Source organism: Sminthopsis crassicaudata, chromosome 1 (assembly GCF_048593235.1).
Source record: "Sminthopsis crassicaudata isolate SCR6 chromosome 1, ASM4859323v1, whole genome shotgun sequence".
NCBI classification, from domain to species: domain Eukaryota; kingdom Metazoa; phylum Chordata; class Mammalia; order Dasyuromorphia; family Dasyuridae; genus Sminthopsis; species Sminthopsis crassicaudata.
Genome location: NC_133617.1, coordinates 48,974,321 through 48,998,351, shown reverse-complemented (window position 1 = coordinate 48,998,351; position 24,031 = coordinate 48,974,321). Strand labels below are relative to the sequence as shown.

Here is a 24,031-nt window from a genome sequence, read left to right as displayed (position 1 = left end):
CCCAAAAATATTTCCCCAAGCAAAGAATGGATATACAATCCCCTCATTTTGGAGAGGAGGAAAGCTGAGATATGTTGAGATTGAGAGACTTCTCTAAGATAATACTAGGGAGTTAGAGCCAGAATTCATCCTAGAATGTCTGATTTTAAATCCATTTTTTCCCCCTTTTCTCTCTTCTCTATCCCCCTCTCCCCACAACGTTCTTCTAATTCTTTTTTTTTTTTTTCTTCCCTGAGGCTGGGGTTAAGTGACTTGCCCAGGGTCACACAGCCAGGAAGTGTGAAGTGTCTGAGACCAGATTTGAACTCGGGTCCTCCTGAATTCAGGGCTGGTGCTCTGTCCACTGCACCCCCTAACTGCCCCCTTCTAATTCTTTTTTAAAAAGGAAGCACTTTCTTGCTCACTGTTCTTTCAAAGACAGATCAGTAGGAGCCAGTAGAGGGAAGTACAAGTATCCTTTGGAGAGAAGGAAGATAGTGACAAAAGAGCATCAGATTTGGGGAGGAGGCATTGGTAGCCAATCAGGGTTAAGTGACTTGTCCAGGGTCACACCGCCTATGTGTGTCTGAGACTGGATTTGAACTCGGGTCCACCACCAGGTTTGAAAATCAGTTGAGCTTGGTTCAAATCCCAGTTCTGTCATTGATTAGCTGTTCAATCCTGGACAAGTCAATTAGCTTCTCTGGGCTTCATTCTGTTCCTTGATAAGCCTTCCTCCAAGTTTCCTTCTGGCTCTCAATGTAGGGCTTCCTGGAAGAGGTGAAACTTAAACTGACTAGAAAGATAGGAGATGGAGGACCCGAAAAAACAGGAGAGGATGAATTCCAAAGGGCCCAATCAGAGATCCAAGGTCACTGAGGTTGGAAGACAAGCCTTTGGGCGGATCTCTGGCATGTGCTCCCTAGTTCCAAGGTCCTGTCTTGGGGACAGAGGGATAGGGCATGGCTATGGGAAGTTTCCCGGGGTGGTGGCATTTGTGGGCATCCTGGTCTGGCTTCCCAAAAGACCTTTGAAGCTTCCTGGATGGTGGCCAGTTTCAAGGGAGAGATAAGGAAATGGAAATATGGCCCTCGGGCCATAAATACTTATCCGGCCCAGTTTCAGGGAGTATTTGGGGCAACTGAGCTTTGACTTAATTCTCTAACAATTAGGGTTTTTCCTAGGGGGATGACTTGCTTTGAGAGGTGGGCTCCCCTTCCTTGAAGATCAGATATTAGCCATCAAACTATCAATCAACAAGCATTTATTAAGTGACTATGTGTCCCTCATTGAGCTAAAGTGCCAGAGGTACAAAGGCAAGCATGAAAGGAATTTACAGCCTAATGGAGGAGACAACATATATACAACAGTGTGTGTATCTATCTGTCTGTCTGTCTGTCTATACACGACATACATATATGTTATACACAACGTACACATAACCCTTATTAACATATACATAACACACATACATATATTAAATTAATAGAAGGATATTTTGGGGGATGAATGATGTCATTGGTAACTGGGGGCACAGTGTGTCTGAAATAAGGAAGACCTTTCCCAGACACTCATTACTAGCTGTGAGATCATGGATAAGTCACTTAGACTTTCCCCCAGTTTCCTCAAGTGTAACATGGGGATCATAATAGCATCTCTCAGGCTTGTTTGCTGCAAAGATCAAATGAGATAAGATTTGTAGAGCACTTAGCACAGTACCCGGCCTATGGGCGTTGAGTTCATCACTTCTTCCCCACTATCACTATTCTTTCTCATTTTCAGGAATTCTTTCGTTTTAATAGCCTGACTCATGGGCTGATTCTTCCAGGAAGTTCTTTTCTTATTACTCACATCTTGGACTCTGTCTGCTCCACTGCACCTACTCTGTAGGTGCTTTAACTGTGAAACTTGCCCCTGGCCGATGGGAAGCTGGATAAGGTTTTAGAAGAGCTTTCTCAGAGCCAAAAGCTATGATGGGATTTGAAAAAAAAAAATTTTTTTTTTTTTTTTAATGGCAATCACCAGGACCTTATATGGGTTCATTAAGAACAAGTCATAGTAAGCAAATGGCAGCTAAGTGATGCCGCAATTCATAGAACACTGGATTTGGAATCAGGAAGACACAGTTTTCTAAATTCAAATTTGTCCTACGGCACTTACTTGCTGTATGACCCTGGGCAAGTCATTTCACTCTACCTCAGTTTCCTCATCTGTGAAATAAACTGAAAAAGGAAATGGTAAATCACTCTACTCTTTGCCAAGAAAACCCAAATGGAATCATGAGGAGAACCATTTAACATAATAAATAAAACTTTTTTATTGTTTATTCTTTTTTTATTATAGCTTTTTTATTTTCAAGATATATGCATCAGTAATTTTTCAGCATTGACAATTACAAAACCTTTTGTTCCAATTTTTCCCCTCCTTCCCCTCACCCCCTCCCTCAGATGGCAGGTTGACCAATATGTGTTAAATATGTTAAATTATAAGTTAAATACAACATATGTATACATGTCCATACAGTTATTTTGCTGTTTAAAAAGAATCAGACTTTGAAATAGTGTACAATTACCCTGTGAAGGAAATCAAAAACGCAGGCGGACAAAAACAGAGGGATTGGGAATTCTATGTAGTGGTTCATAGTCATCTCCCAGAGTTCTTTTGCTGGGTGTAGCTGGTTCAATTCATTACTGCTCTATAATAAATAAAATTTGTGCTTTATAGATATGATCTCATTTGGTAATAATTGGTAGATAAGGAAAATGCAGTAGACATAATTGAGGCATTTGACAAACTCATGAAAACCTTGCAGTAAAAGTAGAAAGATGTGGACGAGAAATTGTTCAGGTGATGATTTGATGGATTCAGAACCGTGGAACCGATTGGCCCAAATTATTAATGGGTCAGTATGAACTTCATGGGATGTTACTAGTGGAATGTCTCTTGCTATGTGCTAGTCAACATTTTTTGTCAACTGATCATATCCAGGTATAGATGGCCTCAAATTTGCAGCGATCAAAGGAATGGCTAATACAATTTAGAAGACTCAGAATCTAAAAAAAAAGTCTCAACAACTTAGGATGATGGGCCAAATCTAGTACAATGGACTTGAATAGGAATAAATATCAAGTCTTACCTTTGGCCTGAAAAAAAGAAATCAGTGTGGCTTTGGGTGAGCTGGAAATGAAAGAAACTGAGTTCCAACCCTGGCTCCATTTGTCAGATGGAAAAGCAGTTATACTGGAGACCGATTTGTCTAAGATCATGAAGTGACTTGAGCAAAGGAATCAAAAGACCTAGATTCTATTCTAGCTTTGCCCAACTCATCTCATGATCTTAAACAAATCAATTTCCCAATGTCAATCTGTTTTTCCATCATCCTAAAGCCTCCTGTTCCTTCCTGGGAGGATGAACAAAATAGGAGGACAGGGACAGTTGGGTGGGGGCACCAGAGATTTCCAACTGTGCTCACTCATCTTTGGGAGATAAACTGAGACCCAGAGAAGGGTTTCTTTTCCCAACTCCACCTCTTCAATTCTTGTTCCCTCTTCCCTCTCTCCCAAGATAATTATGATGATTGAATGAGTCAGACAGACAGATGGATACAAGGAGGGAGGGAAGGAATGAGAGAGGGAGGAGACTTTTAAAACTCACTTTAAAAGCTCAAATAACTGTACAGATGTTAGCTTTAGTCATTCTTATCTCTACCTTCCTGCTCAAGACTTCTGTCTCCATCTGGAAAATGGAGAGGGAGAGAGAAGGGAGGAAGGGGAAAACAGATTTCCATGGTATCCTTTTTTGGCTAATTTTCACCCTTGGTAGGTATAGAGAGCAGTAGTGCAGAACTTGGGAAAAAAAATCTAGTTGGAGTGTTCTAATTAGGTTTTGGACAAAACTAGGGTTGGGAGGGACTGGGGCAGGGGAAGAGGGAGTAGCAGATAGGTAAGTAAATAAAGTAGGGCTTTAACATCATATCCACTCCCATGCTCTGGGTGTCCCCAAGAGGGTCAAGGCAAGGTAAAGGTCATACTTGTGCATGAACTATATTTCTCTGTTTTATAGTACTCGCCCAAGGCCCCATTACTCAAGGTAAAAAGGAATGGAATTGGGAATAAAGAGACCTGCGTTCTAGTCCCGGCTCTCATAAATTCTCTGAACCTTTCTCAAGTTGCTTCTTTAATTTGGGGATTTAAGGAGATTTTGTTGTTGTTGTTACAGTGATTGTGGTTGTTGTTTTAATCAACATTCAAACCAGTAATGCTGGTAGATATATTTTACCTCTGATTAGGGAAGGTTTAAGACCTAACAGGAGCCACCAAAGGATAGAAACAGGGGCAGTGTTGGAGTCTCTTGAAGGAGGAAGAAGAGGAAGAGAGATCAGTGATGGCCATCCAAGAGACCAACCTTGGATTTGGTCACACGTAAAGTACTTTGCAGCTATGTAGGTGCTAGCTGGTATTCTAACCTCATCACATCCTTTTTTGGGTATGAAGAATGTCTGCATTCTTAGTTACTTCTGGGCACTTGTCTGATTGCCCCTGCCTAATGAAAAGGCATTCTGGGACAATATTCTTGGGATTCAGAGGACCTGGTTTGAAATCTCATTTCTGCTTCTTACTGTCTTTCTGGGTAATTCATTTAACTTCCCTGGAACCCCTTGTGATCTTTCATTTATTAAAAATGAGGAAGGTTTATTTGATTAAAATTAAATCAAACTTCTACATTTAGGTTTCTGTTAATAGAAAAATTCCACGACTTCAAAAAAATCTTGTCATTTTTCCCAACTAGAGTGGACAATAGAATTCTACTACACTGTGCTTCAGGTTGTGACCTATGTGTGAATTTCTGTGATTTATATGGATTGAAAAACAGGGATTTAATGTTGAAACTTATCAATGGCCAAAACGTTTCTTATTAGTCCAAGGGGGGAAAGATGCTTCCATGTTTTCACTAAAAAGATAAGTGAAGTTGAAAGAATACTATTGTTGTGAGTTTATATCTCAAATCTATTAATATATTGTCTCAATTTTTACACTAAAAAAAAAATTTAGAATGAAAAAAAAATGAGGAAGATGGACTCAACCAGGCCCTTGAAGTCCTGTGATTCTGTTATCTAATTCTGAGGTCCTTAGGAAGTATCCAATGATTCCCTGGTTCAACAGGCTGGTAATGTAGATATCCAATGTGAACATGGTGGTGCAGGGAGGGGGGATATATCTAAGGGAAGAGACAGAGGCAGTGGTTGCTTACCACTAATGAGTCTTATGATTCTCAAGGAGGCCCCCAGTACAAACTGTCTTTCTGAACCCCTGTTCAGTAGTCCTCTTAGTAATGTCTTATCCCTGCTTAAATTGTACACTAGGGAACCACTGAAGATTTCTGAGCAGAGGAGTGATGGTGAGAGACTAATTTATGTATGTATAAAGGAAGATAGTGGGGCAACTAGTTGGTGCAGTGGCTAGAGCACCAGCCCTGAAGTCAGGAGAACCCAAGTTCAAATCTGGTCTCAGACACTTAATACTTCCTGTCTGTGTGACCTTGGGCAAGTCACTTAACCCCAATTGCCTCAGCAAAAAAAAATGAAAGAAAGATAATGACAACATTATAAAAGGTGAATTGGAGTGAGGGACACACCCTTTAGAAAATGATTATAATAGTCCAAAGGGCTGAACTAGAATGGTTATGGTGTCGATAGAAAGGAGAGACAGATGCAAGTTATATTATGAGGATGGAGTCAATGACACTTGGTCACCGTCAATCATTCAGTCAATAAATATTTACTAAGGGGCAGGTAGATGGTGCAGTAAATGGAGCACCAGCCGTGAGGTCAGGAGGACCTGAATTCAAGCCTGGGCTCAGATATTTGGTATGTATTAACTGTGTGATCCTAGGCAAGTCACTTAACCCCAAATTTCTTACAAATAAATAACTGAATGAATAAGCAAACAAATAAATAGCTGAATGAATAAACATATTAAACTCCTACCATATACCATACTCTGAGCTAAGCCCTGAAGACACACAGAATGGTGAAAGAGAGTGCCCAGTCTTGGGGGGCTCCCCACTGGTGGGTGAGGGTAGATGTGAAAGGTGAAGGAGAGAGAAAAAATTCAAAGTTAAACCCTAGGGTTATACAAATGTGGAAGGTTGCCTGAACACCGCACTCGGAAAGAACCAATTCAGAAGGGATTTAAGGGAAGAGTTAATGAGTTCCATTCTTGATGTATTGATTTTGAGGCACCTATAATCCATCCAAGTGGAAATGACTCTCAGGGATTTGGAACAGTGGACCTCAAGCTCAGAAGTGAGATTTGTTTGAGAGTCATAGACTTAAGGCGAGAAGGAACCATTTACTTTTATTAATCTTCAGTTTCTTTCAATGGGGCCTTCACCACAACAAGGATATCTTTTTATAACTCCCTAATGGATTCATGATCCCACTCACTACACACAGAATCTTTTCCAGACCTTCTCAAACCTCCCAGAGCAGTCTCCTCCCTTCTTTTCAGCTGAAATCCTTGTCTCATATTTCACCGAGGGCGTTTGCTGAGAGCTCCCTTTTCTCCCCCCCTTATCCAACTCATGACACTCAGGTACCTTCTCCCATCATATTCTTTTTTTTTTTTTTCTTTTTAGTATAGCTTTTTATTTACAAGATATATGCCTAGATAATTTTCCAGCATTGACAATTGCCAAACCTTTTGTTTCAACTTTTCCCCTCCTCCATCATATTCTTTAACCTTGACTCTCCTGTTAAGATGGCCAAAGCAAACTCCTTAAAATGCATAAGTGATCTCATTCCACCTCATCTTCTCCTGCAGATTCCTTCTTCCCTCTCCCCAACAGTATTTTATTTTTCCAAGTGCATGTACAGAATAGTTTTCAACATTCATTTTTTTTAAATTTTATTTATTTTATTTTTTTATTCATTTTTCCAAATTATCCCCTCCCTCCCTCCACTCCCCCCCCCCCCATGGCAATCCCATACATTTTACATGTGTTACAATATAACCTAGATACAATATACAACATTCATTTTTGTAAGACTTTGTGTTGCAAATTTTTCTTCCTCCCTTCCTCCCTTCCTTCCTCTCCAAGACAGCAAGCAATCTGATATAGGTTAAATATGTGCACAGATGACCTCTTAAAGTACTTTGAAACCTGACGTCAGAAAGCTGTGTGACTTTGGGCAAGTCTTTTAAGTTCCATCTGCCTCAATTTTCTCCTCTGTAAATGGGGATAATAGGATATTCTGAAGATCAAATGAAATATCAGTACCTGGCAAATAGTTATTTTTTGTCCTTTGTTTTCGAAGAGGATCATAGTATCAGAGAGGTGATACCCTGACATGCAAGTAAATTGGATTTAAGGTAGGGAGACTGTGAAGGTCACCTGCCTTACTTTCCCCTCCAGAGCCTTTTGGGTCCAGATATAGATCAGGACAACTGGAAATGGCCCTGGATGAAATTGTATTTCTCTGATCTATTGATCATTTTTTTATATGACTATAAATTGTTTTGATTTCTTCATTGGAAAACTACCTGTTCTTATCTATTAATCATTTATCACTTGGGGAATGACTCATATTCTTATAGATTTGACAAAGTTCTTTATATATGACTTTTTCTTTCGCTGAGGCAATTGGGATTAAGTGACTTGCCCAGGGTCACACAGCAAGGAAGTATTAATAGTCTGAGGTTAGATTTTTTTTTTTTTTTTTTTTTTTGAGGCTGGGGTTAAATAACTTGCCAGGGTCACACAGCTAGGGAGTGTTAAGTGTCTGAGATCATATTTGAACTTGGGTCCTCCTGAATTCAGGGCTGGTGTTCTATCCACTGCGCCCCCTAGCTGCCCCCAAGCCCTGAGGTTAGATTTGAACTCAGGTCCTCCTGACTTCAGGGCTGGTGGATATGAGACTTTTATCTGTGATTCTATGACCTGACAACCCATTTCATGTTTGGAAAACTGTAATTGTTAAGGAGTTCTTCCTTAATATTGATCTAATATTTGACTCAACATCTCTACTGGTTTTTATCAGAGCTAACATCTCTACAAGTATTTGCTGTTGGTCCTAGTTATGCTCTCAGAGGCTGAGAAAAATAAACATAGTTCTCCATGCACATGATAGCCCTTTAACACTTAATTGAAAACAACCATCTCTTTCTTCTTTATGGGGCAAATGTTCTTATTGCCTTTAAATGATCCTGAAATGACCTCTTCTACTTTTATATCCCCATAGTAACTAGTACAATGCTTTTCTATTTTTTATTAAAGCTTTTTATTTTAAAAACATATGCATGGATAATTTTTCAACATTGATTCTTGAAAAACTCTATGTTCCAAATTTCCCCCTTCCCTTCCCCCAAGTCCCCTAGGTGGCAAATAATCCAATATATGTTAAGCATGTTAAAATATATATGTTAAATCCTATATATATATACACACACACATATTTATACAGTTATCTTGCTGCACAAGAAAAATCAGATCAAAAAGGAAGAAATGAGAGGAAAAAAAAATGCAAGCAAACAACAACAAAAAGAGTGAAAAAGCTATGTTGTGGTCCACCTTCAGTTCCCACAGTCCTCTGTCTGGGTGTAGATGGCTCTCTCCATCACAAGATCATTGGAAATGGTCTCAATTATCTCATTATTGAAGAGTCCCTCAGAATTGATCATGGTATAATCTTGTTGCCATGTATAATGATCTCCTGGTTCTGCTCATTTCACTCAGCAGTGCAATGCTTTTCCATTAAAAAGTGCCTGCTGGTTGAACATTGAATTAGGAATTGGAAGGTATGAATAGTAAGCGCTATATAAAAGCTTAGGAGTCCATGAGATCCTATTTGTAAAGCACTTGCCACAGTGCCTGGCATAATAAGCGTTTTATAGATGCTTATTCCCTTTGATCCTCCAAAGTTACCCATGTCTCCCCAGTCTACAAAAAACCCAATTTGTTCCATATATCCCTGGTATTCTCCTTTTTGTGTCTAACTTCCTTGAAAAGATTGTCTATACTAGCTCCTTTACTCTCTTGGTTCTATACAATCTGGTTTCTGAATTCATTATTTGATTGAAATAATAACCTCTCTCTGAGGTTATTAATGATTAATTATTATAATAATTAATTTTAAATTATTAATTGCCAAATCCAATGGCTTTTTCTTGATCCTCAGTCTTTTTGACTTCTGTACAGTCACCTGGAACATTATATTGTTATTATATTATTGTTATTTAATTACTTTCAGATTTATCTGACTCTTTGTGACCCAATTTGGGGTTTTTCTTTGCAAAAATCTTGCAGTGATTTGCCATTTCTTTCTCTAGTTCATTTCACAGATTAGGGAACTGAGGCAAGCAGGGTTAAGTGATTTGCCCAGGGTCACACAGCTAATAATTGTCTGAGATTGGATTTGAACTTAGGTCTTCCTGCTTCTAGACCCAGCATCATCTGGCTGCCTACCTTCATCGAAAAGGACTTCTAAATGGGTATTGCTTCTTTCCTCAAATATCCCATGGCTCTGACTTTCAAATGAGAAACCTGCCTTGTATCTTTGGGGAAAAAAAATTGAGACTATTTGCCTTGAATTTCTTCTTCTCTCCTCTTCTTCATCTCCTCAAACTTGCTTCCATTCTCTCTTTCTCTCATGATAAAATGTCTTTACTACTTACCATTGCTAACCCTTCTACTTTTTCAAGTGATTACAATCCATGCCCTTTTCTCCAACAGATTGCCCCTTCTGTCATTCCTACTATTTGACTAAATTTTAATCTCTCCCTGACTAGTAGCTCATTCCCCATTGTGTCACTATAGCACCACCTGGGCTCCATAGAACTTACAGCACTGGTCCTAGTGTCAGGAAGACCGGAGTTCAAAACTGGCGTTAGATACTTATTAGCTGTGTGACCCTGGACAAATCACTTAACCCTGTCTGCCTCAATTTCCTCATCGTAAAATGAACTGGGGAAGAAGTAGCAAACCACTCCAACATCTTTGTCAAGAATATCGCAAGTAGAGTTGGACACGACTGAAATGACTAAAATTTAAAAAAAAAAATGTCCAGCTTTGATGCTTCCATCCCTGCTAACTATCGTCCTATATATCTCTTCTGCCTTTTGTGACTAAATTCTTTGAAAAGACCTCAACATTTCAGAAAGCTCTGGAGAGACTTGTATGAGCTGATCCTAAGTGAAGTGAGCAGAACCAAGAGAACATGGTACATGGCAGCAATAAGATTATGGATGATCTGATGGATGTGGCTCTTTTCCACAATGAGGTGATTCAAGGACAATTTCAATAGATTTGGGATGGAAAGAGTCATCTGTACCTGGAGGGACTGAATGTTATAACATAATATTTTCGCCTTTTTTGTTGCTGTTTTTTCATTTTTTTCTCATTTTTTTCCCTTTTTGATCTGATTTTTCTTGTGCAGCATAATAATTGTGAAAATATGTTTAGAAGAATTGCACATGTTTAACCTATATTAGAATACTTGCTGTCTGGGGAGAAGTGGGGAGAAAAATTTGGAACTCGAAGTTTTGCAAGAGTGGATGTTTTCGGGGGCAGCTCTGTGGTGCAGTGGATAGAGCACCAGCCTTGAATTCAAGAGGACCCGCGTTCAAATCTGATCTCAGATACTTAACACTTCCTAGCTGTGTGACCCTGGGCAAGTCACTTAACCCCAGCCTGGGGGGGGGGGGAAGAGTGTATGTTTGAAAACTGTCTTTGCATGTATTTTGAAAAATAAAAAGCTATTGATAATTTTTTTAAAGGCCTCTAAAACAGGAGTCTCTATATTCCCTTCTCTAACTTCCTTCTTATGTCCTTACAGTCTTGCTTCTGACCTCATCATCATTGAAACTGCTTTCCAATCTGATTTACTGATGATCTCTTAATTGCCAAATTCAATGGCCTTTTCTCAATCCTCATTCTCCTCTACCTCTCTGCAGCCTTTGCCACATTGGCTCACTGTCTCTTCCTTAATGTTCTCTTCTCTCTAGGTTTTCAGCACACCCCTCTCTCTTGGTTCTCCTCCTACCTCTTCAGCTGTTCCTTCTCAGTTTCTTTTACTGGATCCTCCTCCAGATCATATCCTTTAAATAGAGGTATCCCTCTCGGGTCTGTCCTAAACTTTCCTTTCTCTATACTGTTTTACTTTACTTGGTGATCTCATAGCTCCCATGGATCTAATTATCTTCTTTGTGCTGGTGATGTTTAAATCTACCTTTCCAGCCCCAGTTCTTGTTGACCTCCAATCTCAAAACCCCAGCTGTCTTTCAGACATCTGGAACCTCGGTGTCCAGGAGACATTTCCCAACAGTTTTTTCAAATAATGAATTTTTATCCCTAATGTTGGTATCTTTGGGTTTGTCAAAGACTAGATTGCTATAGATGTACCCTTTTTTGTCCTTTGTACCTAATCTGTTCCACTGATCGACTGGTCTATTTTCAGGAGACATTTCAAACTCAATAGGTTCAAAACTGAACACATCATCTTTTTCTCTAAGCCCTCCCCACTCCAACCTCCTTCCTATCATCCATATTACTATGAAGACAAAACCATCTTCCCAGTCCCACAGATGAGTCATTCTGGACTCCTCACTATCTCTCACCCCCCCCATATTCAAGCTGTTAACAAGACCTGTTAATTTTACCTTTGCAGCATCTTTCTCTCTTTCTGTTTTTAAAAATAGCCTTTTATTTTCCAAATGCATGCAAAGATAATTTTCAGCATTCACCTTTGCAAAACCTTGTGTTCCAAAATTTTCTTCTTCCTTCCTTCTTCCCCCTCTCCTAGACAGTAAGCGATCTGATATAAGTTAAACATGTGAAATTCTAAATATTTCCATATTTGTCATGCTGTGCAAGAAAAATCAGATCAAGGTGGGGGGGGGGAAAGCATGAGAAAGAAAAAAAAAGCAAACAATAACCAAAAAAAAAAAAAAAAAGGTAAAAATACTATGTTTTGATTCAGTCTCCATAGTTCCCTGTCTGGATGCAGATGGCTCTCTCCATCACGTCTTTTAAAACTGTGTAGCATCTTTCGAATATGTCCCCTTCTCCCCTTGAACACTACCAGCCCTCTAATATAGATCCTCCTTCATCACTTCACTCCTGGATTATTGTAAGAGCCTGGAGATGGGGGGAGAGTCCTATCTGCCAGGGACTCTCCCCATTCTAGTCTATCCTCCATCAGCTACTAAAGTGATTTTTTTTTCTTTCTTTCTTTCTTCTTTTTTTTTTTTTATTAAAGCCTTTTATTTTTTAAAACATATATGTGGACAATTCTTCAACATTGCATTTCCCCTTCCCCCATGCCCTCCCCTAGATGGCAAGTAGTCAAATATGTGTTAAACATGGTAGAAATACATGTTTAATCCAATATATGCAGACATATTTATACAATTATCGTGCTACACAAGAAAAATCCAATCAAACCAGTTAAAAAAAAAAAAAAGCAAAAGCAAAGTAAAATGCAAGCAAACAACAATAAAAAGAGTGACAATGTTATGCTGTGAACCACACTCAGTCCCCACAGTTCTCTCTCTGGGTGTGGATGGCTCCCTTCATCACAAGATCACTGGGACTGGTTTGAGTCATCTCATTGTTGAAGAGAGCCACGTCAGTCCGAATTGATCATCTTATAGTCTTGTTGCCGTGTACAATGATCTCCTGGTTTTATTCACTTCCCTCAGCATCAGTTCATGTAAGTCTCTCCAGGTCTCTCTGATATCATCTTTTGGTCGTTTCTTACAGGACAATAATATTCCATAACATTCATATACCATAATTTATTCAGCCATTCTCCAACTGATGGGCATCCATTCATTTTCCAGTTTCTGGCCACTATGAAAAGGGCTGCCACAAGCATTTTGGCACATACAGGTCCCTTTCCCCTCTTTAGTATTTCTTTGGGATGTAAGCACAGTAGTAGCACGGCTGGATCAAAGGGTATGCACAGTTTGATAACTTTTTGAGCATAGTTCCAGATTGCTCTCCAGAAGGGCTGGATATATTCACAATTTCACCAACAATGTATCAGTGTCCCTGTTTTTCCATACCCCCCACCAACATTCGTCTTTATCTTTTCCTGTCATCTTAGACGATCTTGTAAATCAAGGATGAATAATGAAAGCTTCTCACTACCTATGCTCTTGGAAGAGAGGGTGTTCCTGGTGGGTGACCATCAATTCATGAGAGAATGAATATTGTCAAGAGAGATGGACCTGTTCTAATGGGGGCTGGAAGATCTTACTTTATGTCACTCTTACTCCCAGCCCAACCCCAATCTAGACAATCTAGGGCAATCTACACAAGGGATCTACCACACCCCCACACTCCCAGCCAAGCTTGCCTGAATCATAGAACACGATTGGCCAAAATTTACTTTGATTGAATTCTTTTTACTACACTTCCCCAAGATTAAGGTGAATGTTAAATCCAATCTCATCATCAAACTTCTTCTTCAGATGCTGGCTAAATAAGTTATTAAAGGCTGATTTCTGAATGAGCAATAGAAAAGGGAAAACTTTATTCTCAATTTATAATTGGTTATTAACATGAGAGAAACAGTTGTTTCTTGATTGATAAAAGCTTGCTGAGACAGCTATTAACATAGTGGATAAAACACTTGAATTCAGGAAGATGTAAATTCAAATCCTACCTCAGACATTTACTAGCTGGGTAACTCTAAGCAAATCGATTGGTTAATTTAGGTTTCTCAGCCTCAGTTTCTGCATATGTAAAATGGGAATACTAATATCATTTGCCTGTCAGGCTTGTTGTAAAAATTAAATGAGATAATGTTGATAAAGTGCTTTCAAACCTTTGAGTACTACAGAAATACTGTTGATATTATTATTATTATTGTTGTGGTTGCTGTTGTTGCCTTGGAATGAAATAAGAAGACAATAAACGTAGAACCGAATCAGGGCCCAGTAATGAATCTGGAGTCGTTAAGATCAATGTGATTTTCTATTTTCTCCATCAGCTATGAAGTATGAGTAGAGAAACTGAAATGTGGGTTTCTGAGCTATGGTTGTGGCAGGAATTGGGGGTGGAGAAAGGAAGTCACCAGAGTCCAAAAGAGTAATTGAGCAGTGGAAGGATCAGAGGGATCAACAATATGGATACTAAAATCCTTTGGGAAAGGTGTCTTGGATGGCGTCTGCCATCATGAGCTAGATGTTGGACTCATTGGAAATGTTGGAAGAATGAACTAGAAGAGGTCCTGCTACCTTAGTTACAAAGCTTCATTCCTTCATCAACAAGCATTTATTAATGTGTACCTGGCACTCTGCTGGTCACTGGATAAACAAATGCAAAATCCAAACCATCTTCATCCTCTTGTTACATTGGGGGGAAACAAGATGAACACAGCTACACATAAACGAAACGGATGCAAAGGAATATCTGAGACAGAGACTAAGGACGTTAGCTATGAGGGATCCAACTAGACTTTTTGTAGGAAGGGACTCTGGTTAAACTTCGGAGGGAGTGAGGGGCTCTATGAGGTGGAGGTGAGGAGGGAAAGGATTGAAGTCATGGGGGGCACCTGGGAAAAAGCATGGAGGAGAAAGATGGAAGAAGGATTGTAAGATATAAAGAACAACAATTGGATGAACCTTAGAACTATGAAGAAGAATTTGAATAAATGAAAGAAAAAGTGTTATTACTAAGTGCTTAGTGCTAAGTAGTGGATTTGCAAGTATTAAAGGGATGGAATTGCACGCCCTCAGGTAATTCTTATTGGGGCTAGAACAACTCTGGAAGAGCCTGGAAGAGGCTTTTTGTTATGGAAATTTTCGGGGATGGTGAGTGAGAAATGCTTTGACACAATGTCTAGCAATGGCAAAACTTATTTAAAGATGACTCCAAAACTGGAAAACTGGGAGTGAAGAGGAGATCATTGGCAAGACAGTTGGTAGAAATATGGATAGGCAGGGGCAGCTAGGGGGCGCAGTGGATAGAGCACCAGCCTTGAATTCAGGGGGACCCGAGTTCAAATCTGGTCTCAGACACTTAACACTTCCTAGCTGTGTGACCCTGGGCAAGTCACTTAACCCCAGCCTCAGGGGGGAAAAAATATGGATAGGCATTCTCCAAATGATAAATGGTCCCAAGTATATATATATAAAAAAATTCAGATTAATTTCAATTAATTGAAGCCATTTCTAATCACATAAAAATACTTTAAATCACTATTAATTAGAGAAATACAAATTAAGACAATGCTGAGATATCACTTCACACCTCTCAGATTGGTTAAGATGACAGGAAAAGATAATGAAGAATGTTGGAAGGAATGTGGGAAATCTAGGACATTGATGCATTGTTGATGGAATTGTGAACTGATCCAACCTTCTGGAGAGCGATTTAGAACTATGCCCAAATGGCTATAAAACTGTGCATACCCTTTGCTCTAGCGATGTCTCTATTGAGTCTATGTATCAAAGAGATTCTAAAAAAAGGATGGACATAAGCAAAAATGTTTGCAGCAGCACTTTTTGTGATGGCAAGGAACTAGAAATTGAGTGAATACCCATCATTTGGGGAATGGCTGAATTAGTCATGGTATAAAAATGTAATAAAATGTTATTGTTCTATAAGAAATGATGAGTAGGCTGATCTCAGAAAGGCCTGGAGAGACTTACTGACGCTGAATGAAGTGAGTAGAACCAAGAGAACATTGTGCAACAAGATTATGTGATGATCAACTCTGATGGACTTGGCTCTTTTCAACAAAGAGGTGATTCAGGGCAATTCCAAAACTTGGGATGGAGAGAGCCACTTGTACCCACAGAGAATACAGGGACTGAATGTGGATCAAAGCATAATATTTTCACCTTTGGTGTTTGCTTGTTTGTTTTTTTTTCCTCTTTCTTGTATTTTTTTTTCCCCTTTCTTATATTTTTTTTTCCCCTTTTGATCTGATTTTTCTTGTGCAAATGGCAGCATGATGAACTTGGAAATATGTTTAGAAGAATTGCATATGTTTAACCTGTATTGGATTATTTTCTATCTAGGGGAGGGAAGGAGAATGGAGAAAAATTTGGAATACACTTTTTTTTTTTTTTTGCAAAGGTAAATGTTGAAAACTATTTTTGCATGTGTTTGGAAAAATAAAAAGCTATAAAAAAGAAAGAAAGAAAGAATGATAGCCAAGGAGCAAAGTGAAGCACAACAAACTTAAGAGCAAGAACTATCTTTTGCCTTTTTTAAAAATCTGAAGTACTTATCAGTGGGCCTGGCACATAGTAGGTGCTTAATAAATGCTTGTTGATGTGACTTGACTTGTCTGACATCTCCCTAAATATAGGGAGTCATGTGAGAGATAAACCTGAAAAGGTGGATCCTGATCAGATTGATGCAGGTGTTTGTTGTCTGGCCACCGAGGAAAAAAGGGCAACCACTAGTTCTGGGGGCCAGTAAAAATGAATGAAGAGGTTTGATAAAAATGAATGGAATGGATCTAAAACAGTGATGGTGGAGCATGGTTTAGAAGCAGCAGAGTCAAAGGTACACTGAGTGCCCATCCCTCTGGTGCTCTGGGACAAGCATAGATGCAGCTACTATTGGGGAGAGCTGCCATACCATCGGGGTGTGTTGTCCTCAGGATAGAACTGAGAAAGTGTGAGTGAAATGCAAGGAGGGAAGGAGAATAGGATGAAAAGTCTGAGGATGGAGAGGTGCTTATGAGGAAGAGAGCAGGAGTTCCAAAGAACATACTGAAGTGGTGCAGATAATGAGGTATAGATAAAGGACATGACCTTTCCACCTTGGCACTGAGATCAAATGACTGTATTAGGTTCTAAGGGCCCTCCCAGCTCTGACCTCCTGGGTTCTAAGGGCCCTCCCAGCCCTGACCTCCTGGGTTCTAAGGGCCCTCCCAGCTCTGACCTCCTGGGTTCTAAGGGCCCTCCCAGCCCTGACCTCCTGGGTTCTAAGGGCCCTCCCAGCCCTGACCTCCCGGTTTCTAAGGGCCCTCCCAGCCCTGCCATCCTGGGTTCTAAGGGCCCTCCCAGCCCTGATTTCCTGTGTTCTAAGATATTTTCAAGTCTAGTATAAAACACAAGCTCATCCATGTTCTCAAGGCCTTTGTAATTCTGGCATTTTGTGGTTCTGTGAATGAGGTAGGTGTTTTTAAAAAGCACAAGTGCCCCCATAATCATGTTCCTCCAATTTTCTCTCACAGAGAACCCAGAGCTGTCCATTCCTTCTTGACGAAGAAACTCCAGAGCCCGCCCCAGAACTCAGAGAAGACGCCAGCCTTGAAAAGGATCCGGGAATTTGGGAAGAGTCAGCAGCCCCCGAAGCTCCTAACGAGATGGACCGAGTGACCAGGTACCCCATCTTCAACATTCCCCACTCATCCCGGGTCAGTGACCTGCCAACTGACCTGGAAAGCCATTACACTTTTGATGTGGTTAAAGTGGAGTCGATGTCCCCGAGCTGGGACGAGGACATCAGTGGAATGGATTCTGGTGGCCAAAGCTTCCAGTTTGACCCAGAGAAGACCTCGGCTCTGAGGGTGGTGACTATCACTCAGGAAACTGTCCCCACGTCCCACCTGGTCAAGAAGATGCAGCATGTCGTGATTGACAACTATAGCGCTGAGCGACAGACTCCTTCCTGGGAGCGAAAGACCCAAACAGAGGTGGTAAAGGTGGGTCCTACCTATAGCCTCTCAGCTTGGCCGGGGGAGCGGCAACCTGGCAGGTTGTACTCTCAGGAGGAAGAGGAGGAGGAACAGCAGCTGTACCTCCTGAGCCCTGGGGAAAATGTCTTTCCAAAGGGGACGAAGGACTTCGAGCGGGAGAGAGAGGCAGTCATCCGGGGCCAGGTGGTGAAGAGGAGCACAACGGTGGCCACTCGCTGGAGCTCCCAAGAGGAGCTGGACAGGCTCCATCCCGGCCAGGGCCCGAGCTCCACCTCAGACTCGGACAGTGTCATAGACACCGACCAGATTAACTTCCTGGCTGCCCGACAGCAGTTCATGAATTTGGAGAAGCTGACCGCCAGCTCCCAGCCAGCTCAGAAGCCAAGAGGAAGGATGGTGCAGCAGGCAGTAATCCAGGCTGATGTTGGCCAAAGCATCAGCTCCTCTGGGTCCACGAGGGCCAGACTGACCAATGGCCATACTGTCTCCATCAGGAACGATGCTGAGGAAACCAGGTCTGACTTGCACTTTTTGGCCCCTAGCTCCCGGAGCATCTCTATGGACCACTTATCCGTGTCATCTGTGGATGACGCCCTGACCCTAGTCTCTGAGGAGGGGCCAGAATTGGTTCCCTGTGATGAGGGTCTAAAGGAGACACCCATTGAGAGAGAGATCCGGCGGGCTCAGGAGCGGGAGGACGATCTTCGGCAGCAGAGGGGCCTGCAGCGATCGGGCAGCCAGGATGAACTAGTGGAGATCCCGATCCGACCTCTGTTGTCCAAGGTAAACCTGATCTTCACTCCCACTGCCAAGAAAGGGAAGGATAAGGGGCGGCCATCATCCGTATACATTCAGAGAGAGATAGCCCTGAACACAAAGCGTGAGGAAGACCATCGCCAGCAAGCTGGGCTCTCTGAGCTTCTCAGTGATGGCAGTAGAGCCTCCACACCAAACCAGCTGGCCAGAGACTCAGAGTTCCCTAAGATAAGGAGAGTCCAGAGCTCTGATTCCATCCTGAGCCTGACTTCTGACACCCATCCAACAGAAGCCAACCTAGAAGGCAAGAAGATTAGTCGCATTCCCTTGGAGGCCTACCAACCTTACCTGAATCCACATAGCAGTAAGATGGAATTCCCATCCTACTCTTCTTACAAACCGGGTCCCTCACTGGGCTCTGGGCGCCTCACCATGAGCTCCAGGTGGGAGCAAGGTGTGACTACACCTCCACCCTCCTCACAAAAGGTATTCTGGAGTGGGGAGCAGATCAGAGAGCAGCCCTGGAAGTCACAAACCTCTACCTGGAGAGAGGAACAGATCAGGGAGCCGTCTTGGAAGTCACAGACTTCTACCTGGAGAGAGGAACAGATCAGGGAGAAGCCTTGGAAATCACAAACCTCACTCACCCAGAGTGAGGGACAGATTAGGGAGCAGCCCTGGAAGTCACAAACCTCTACCTGGAGAGAGGAACAGATCAGGGAGCCATCTTGGAAGTCACAAACTTCTACCTGGAGAGAGGAACAGATCAGGGAGAAGCCTTGGAAATCACAAACCTCACTCACCCAGAGCGAGGAACAGATCAGGGAGCAGCCCTGGAAGTCACAAACTTCTACCTGGAGAGAGGAACAAATCAGGGAGAAGCCCTGGAAGTCACAAACCTGGAGAGAAGAACAGATCAGGGAACAGCCCTGGAAGTCACAAACTTCTACTTGGAGAGAGGAACAAACCAGGGAGAAGCCCTGGAAGTCACAAACTTCTACTTGGAGAGAGAAACAAATCAGAGAGAAGCCTTGGAAGTCACAAATCTCACTCACCCAGAGTGAGGAGCAGATCAGGGAGCAGCCCTGGAAGTCACAAACCTCTACCTGGAGAGAGGAACAGATCAGGGACCAACCCTGGAAGTCACAAACCTCCACCCAGAGTGAGGAGCAGATCAGGGAGCAGCCCTGGAAGTCACAAACCTCTACCTGGAGAGAGGAACAGATCAGGGACCAACCCTGGAAGTCACAAACCTCCACCCAGAGTGAGGAGATCAGGGAGCAGCCCTGGAAGTCACAAACCTCTACCTGGAGAGAGGAACAGGTCAGGCACCAACCCTGGAAGTCACAAACCTCCACCCAGAGTGAGGAACAGATCAGGGAACAGCCCTGGAAGATACAAACTTCTACCTGGAGTGGGGAACAGAACAGAGAAAAGCCCTGGAAGTCACAAACCTCCACCGCTCAAAGGCAGGAGCCATGGAGGTCACCACCTCAAGAATCCACTCAAAAGGCATGGGATGCTCAGGAACGGGGTGCAGGAGATGCTATCCAAGGCGTGGTGCCTCGGGACTACTTCCATCTACGACCGATGAAGCTCAAGTTTACCTTCATCCCTGGGCCAGAGAAGGTGAGTGCTCCCAAGAAGGAACGTGTCTGGCAACCTAAAATCCCTGTTAAAGAAGAGGTGACCATCCACCCCAAACCTCTAAGGTCCCAGTCCTCTAACCTGCTGGAGATGGAGATCCAGAATGTCCTGCAGCGGGAGAGGGAACTGGAAGAAGAACGGCGGAATGCCTTGTTCCCAGAAGTGTTCTCTCCTACTGCAGAGCTGGACCAGACATTTGAATGGGAAGATCCACACTCCAGACACTCCTCAGTGGCTTCAGGTGAGGGGCCTACATTGTTCTCAGCAAAGCCTTAGGCAGCATCCCCCCTTCCCCTTCCCCTTCCTCCCTGCCTTGCTCCCCCCCTAATTTTTCAGTCTGCATCTCAGGCTTCCCCCAGTGTCCGCTTCCCTTCACATTCTCTCTTTTCCTGAGTTCTGTGGGTTCCCAGATCACTTTTTGTTGTTCTCTCTTGACTTCAAAAACATGGAACTTCCTGAATCAGGCCTCTATTCTTGTAGCATCCTCATTCTTAGGCTTGGAAAGGGAGATGACTGGGCTGTGTGTGTGTGTGTGTGTGTGTGTGTGTGTGCGCGCGCGCACCCATGGAACCGTATGTGGAAGAAGGAAGCATCCCTGGCTTCTGTTAAGCTGTGAGAGAGAACCATGTTGCCTATCTCACTTTGACTTCCCTTCAGCTTAATAACCATTTGTTTCTTTCCTTCTTTCCTTTGTCCCTCCTTCCTTCCCTTGCTTTGTCCCTTTCTCCCTTTCTTTCTTTCCCCTTCCTTTTTTCCTTCCTCCTTCTCTCTTTCTCTCCCTCCTTCCTTTCCTCCCTTCCTTCCCTTCCTCACTTCTTTTTCCTTTCTTCTTTCCTTCCTTCCTTCCTCCCACATCCACTTTCCTTTCTTTCCTTCCTTCTTTCTTCCCTCCCTCCCTTCCTTCTTCTTCCTTCCTTCCATGGAGTAGACTTAAAGGCAAGAAGCTGCCTCTGCCTTTCAAGATGTGTTTTCTAAGTGTGTGACCCTAAACAAACCAGTAATCTCTTTGCCTGGACTCAGTTTCCTTACCTGTCCAGTGCATCACTTGCATCACTGGGTTGTTAAAGACATCTCTTTTGTAAACCTTAAAATACTGCAGATAGGTAAACTAGTGTTATTGTTCTGGCCTCGTTCCAGGGATCAACTCAAGAGAAGTATAGGATGAAAAGGAGAAATCTGTGTATAGAGTACTTTGAGATCTTGGCTAATGTCAGTTCCTCCCTGCTGCAGGTATAACGGGGAGCTACTCTGTCTCGGAAACACCTACCTTCTCCCCTGTCCGCTTCCACTCAAACTTGTCGTGGAAGGTGATAGACCAGTCACCGGGACAAGATAAGTCCTGGAAGAAAAGGGATGTAGGGGTAAGTTGTGACCAAGGAGAGACTTCTCTCGGTTTTACCTAATGGCCCAGAATTAACCTCCAGGGGGTGACCACAAGGCTCCCTTTCTAGATTGTCAGTGTCTGAGTGGAAGGAAATTGGGAGGGAAAGGCTAAGAGCTGGAGTTTCTTGCTGATTTGGCACATGTCCATGCCATGAAGATGGGTCTAGGGAGAGGAGAGTCTGGGGGAAAGCAAGGGCCCCCTGGGAGGTGAGGGACATTGCCCTGGGCCTGAAGCTTGTTTGTCGTCCCTACAGTATGCCGGCCTTGACACATCTGACACTGTGGACATAGAGGTAAGTCTCACTCTCCTTAGCTACAGCACCTAGGCTATGGGAGAATGGAACAGAGACCAGGATGCTGCATTGGGATGGAGTACCAAGATTCAGTTGTCACCTTCCTTTTGACTTTAAGATCAGCTTCTTCAGGGATGGGCCATTGCCCCTTTCATTCCTCCAAACAGTCTCTTCCTGAGTTATCAGGGTCTCAGAGTCACAAAGAATCACAGTTTTTAGGTCTAGAAGGGATTAAAAATTATTGAATCCATTTTACAAAAAAGAGGGAGATGCATGGAGAGAGAGAGAGAGCCGCTGGTAAAGGTCACCTAGCTAGGAAGTAGTAGAAGCAGGATTAGAACTCAGATCTTCTCTAATCTACATCTAGTACTTTTCCCTACATCAACATTATGGAAGGCAATAAGAGGTTCAGTCCTCCCCATATGAGAATAGATCAGGCCATAGACTGAGTGAAGATCCTTCACTGAGCTAGGAATCAGGACACTGGCATTTCAATACCTGCTCCTCCCACAGCTCCTAATTCACTTTTCAATAATCAACAAATTTATGGTCCTTTTTAATATGTGGGACTTAAGACTATGTCACTTAAGGCACTTTGAATACAACAATCCAAGAATCAATTCAGGATTACAGATATATACAGAAATCTTGGTTCCTTCTGTTTGGTTTCTAGCCTGGGCCCATTCCCTTCCCAGACTTTTGGAGAATTTTATATTTTTGCCTCTAGCTTTCCTCTAGCCTGAATTCAGTCTCTGAGGGAAACATCTTAAAGCAGCTCTTGCATTCAGCAGGTATCTAACATTTGCTGAAATTCCAAGTAGACTTGTGATAAAAAGAACCATCCACATCCAGAGAGCAAACTATGGGGATTGAACATGAATCAAAGCACAGTATTTTTACTTTTTGTTGTTGTTCTTGTTTGAGTATTCCTTTTCTCATTTTTTCTTTCCCCTTTTAATCCAATTTTTCTTGCATAGCATGATAAAGGTGGAAATATGTTTAGAAGAATTGCACATATTTAATCTACATTGGATGGCTATATATTGCAAAAAAAAACTTTGGAATATGAGGTTTTCCGAGGGTGAATGTTGAAAACCATATTTGCATGTATTTGAAAAAGCAAAAAGCTATTAATAAATGTTTGCTGGGGTTTGTAGGATGTCATAAAAAGAATGCAAGCCTTCAAATCAAGAGATCTCGATTACAGACACTATCTGTGTGACCTGGGCAGGTCATATGCTGCCTTGAGTCCACTAGTGGTGCCATAGTGCACAGAGCCCTGGCCCAGGAGTCAGGATTTGGTCTCTGACATTTCCTAGCTATGTAACAGGCATTTTACTTTCCTGTCCCTCACTTTCCTCATATGTAAAATGATGGGGTTTGATTTGTCTGCCTTAGAGGTCCCATCCAGCTCTAAATCTATGATCTTATGAGTTCATCCAGCCCCATCTTGATTTGATATGTTATCTGAGGTTTAGAGGAAAAAAGTAAATTATCTAGTGATTAAATGGTTCACCAGGATTTGAATTCAGGTTTTCTGACTTGAAATCCATTCACTGAAGTGGGAATCTAGGCCATTATTCCATTATTTATTAAGTGTCAACTATGTTTCAGGCCCCGTACTAAATTGGGGATTCCCTTCTTCCCACCCTCTCTAGCCACAAATGTTAACCTTCCCCTTTCTACTCTGATTCTACTCTGCTCTCCTCCCTCTTGCAGATTATGGAAGCCACAAGGGTGACTCGACATAAAAATGCCTTGGCTGCTCGCTGGGAAGCCGGAATGTATGCCAGTGAGGATGAAGACTGAGCCTCCCATTTAGGCCAGACACATGTCAAGCATCAGCCAGGGTAGAGCTTGGGGGGAGCTTGGGGCCATCTCTTCCCCACCTGACTATCCTTCCCCAACCTAAAACCAGATCCTCTCATAAGCAAGTCGCTGATAGAGAAAGGAGAAGGCAAGTAAAGATCTTCCTCCTTGGAGATTGTTTTTATATAATCAAGGAAACTAAAATCAGGTGCTAATATTGTTTTGCATGACTGCACATGTATAATCTAGATAAAATTGACTGCCTTCTCATGAAAGGGAGAGAGGAGAAAGGGGACAGAGAATTTGAAAGTCATAATTTTTAAAAATGATTATTAAATAACTGCACATGTATAATCTGTACCAAAGTGTTTACCTTCTCAAGGAGAGAGTGGGGAAAGGGAGAGAGGAAGGAAAGAATCTGGAACTCAAAAATTATAAAAAAGAAATGTTAAAAATTGTTTTTGTATGTAATTGAGAAAAAAAATAAAAACATTTTTCAAAAAAT

The 24,031-nt window shown here is 42.1% G+C and overlaps 1 protein-coding gene across 4 annotated transcripts in view; it reads left to right on the top strand.

Moving 5' to 3' along the window:
* The window catches only part of MISP (mitotic spindle positioning), a 25,909-nt gene extending 1,878 nt beyond the window's left edge, over window positions 1-24,031 (top strand). Inside the window, exons 2-6 of one of the 4 annotated variants that reach the window (XM_074301938.1) lie at window positions 17,174-18,936; window positions 18,988-20,282; window positions 21,272-21,402; window positions 21,679-21,717; window positions 23,437-24,031. In XM_074301938.1, coding sequence (XP_074158039.1) covers window positions 17,306-18,936; window positions 18,988-20,282; window positions 21,272-21,402; window positions 21,679-21,717; window positions 23,437-23,526 — 3,186 coding nt within the window. In that variant the 5' untranslated portion in view covers window positions 17,174-17,305 and the 3' untranslated portion in view covers window positions 23,527-24,031. Of the gene's footprint in view, window positions 1-3,688; window positions 3,798-17,173; window positions 20,283-21,271; window positions 21,403-21,678; window positions 21,718-23,436 lie in introns of those variants that run through there. The other 3 variants (XM_074301924.1, XM_074301913.1, XM_074301931.1) reach the window with 3 other exon arrangements.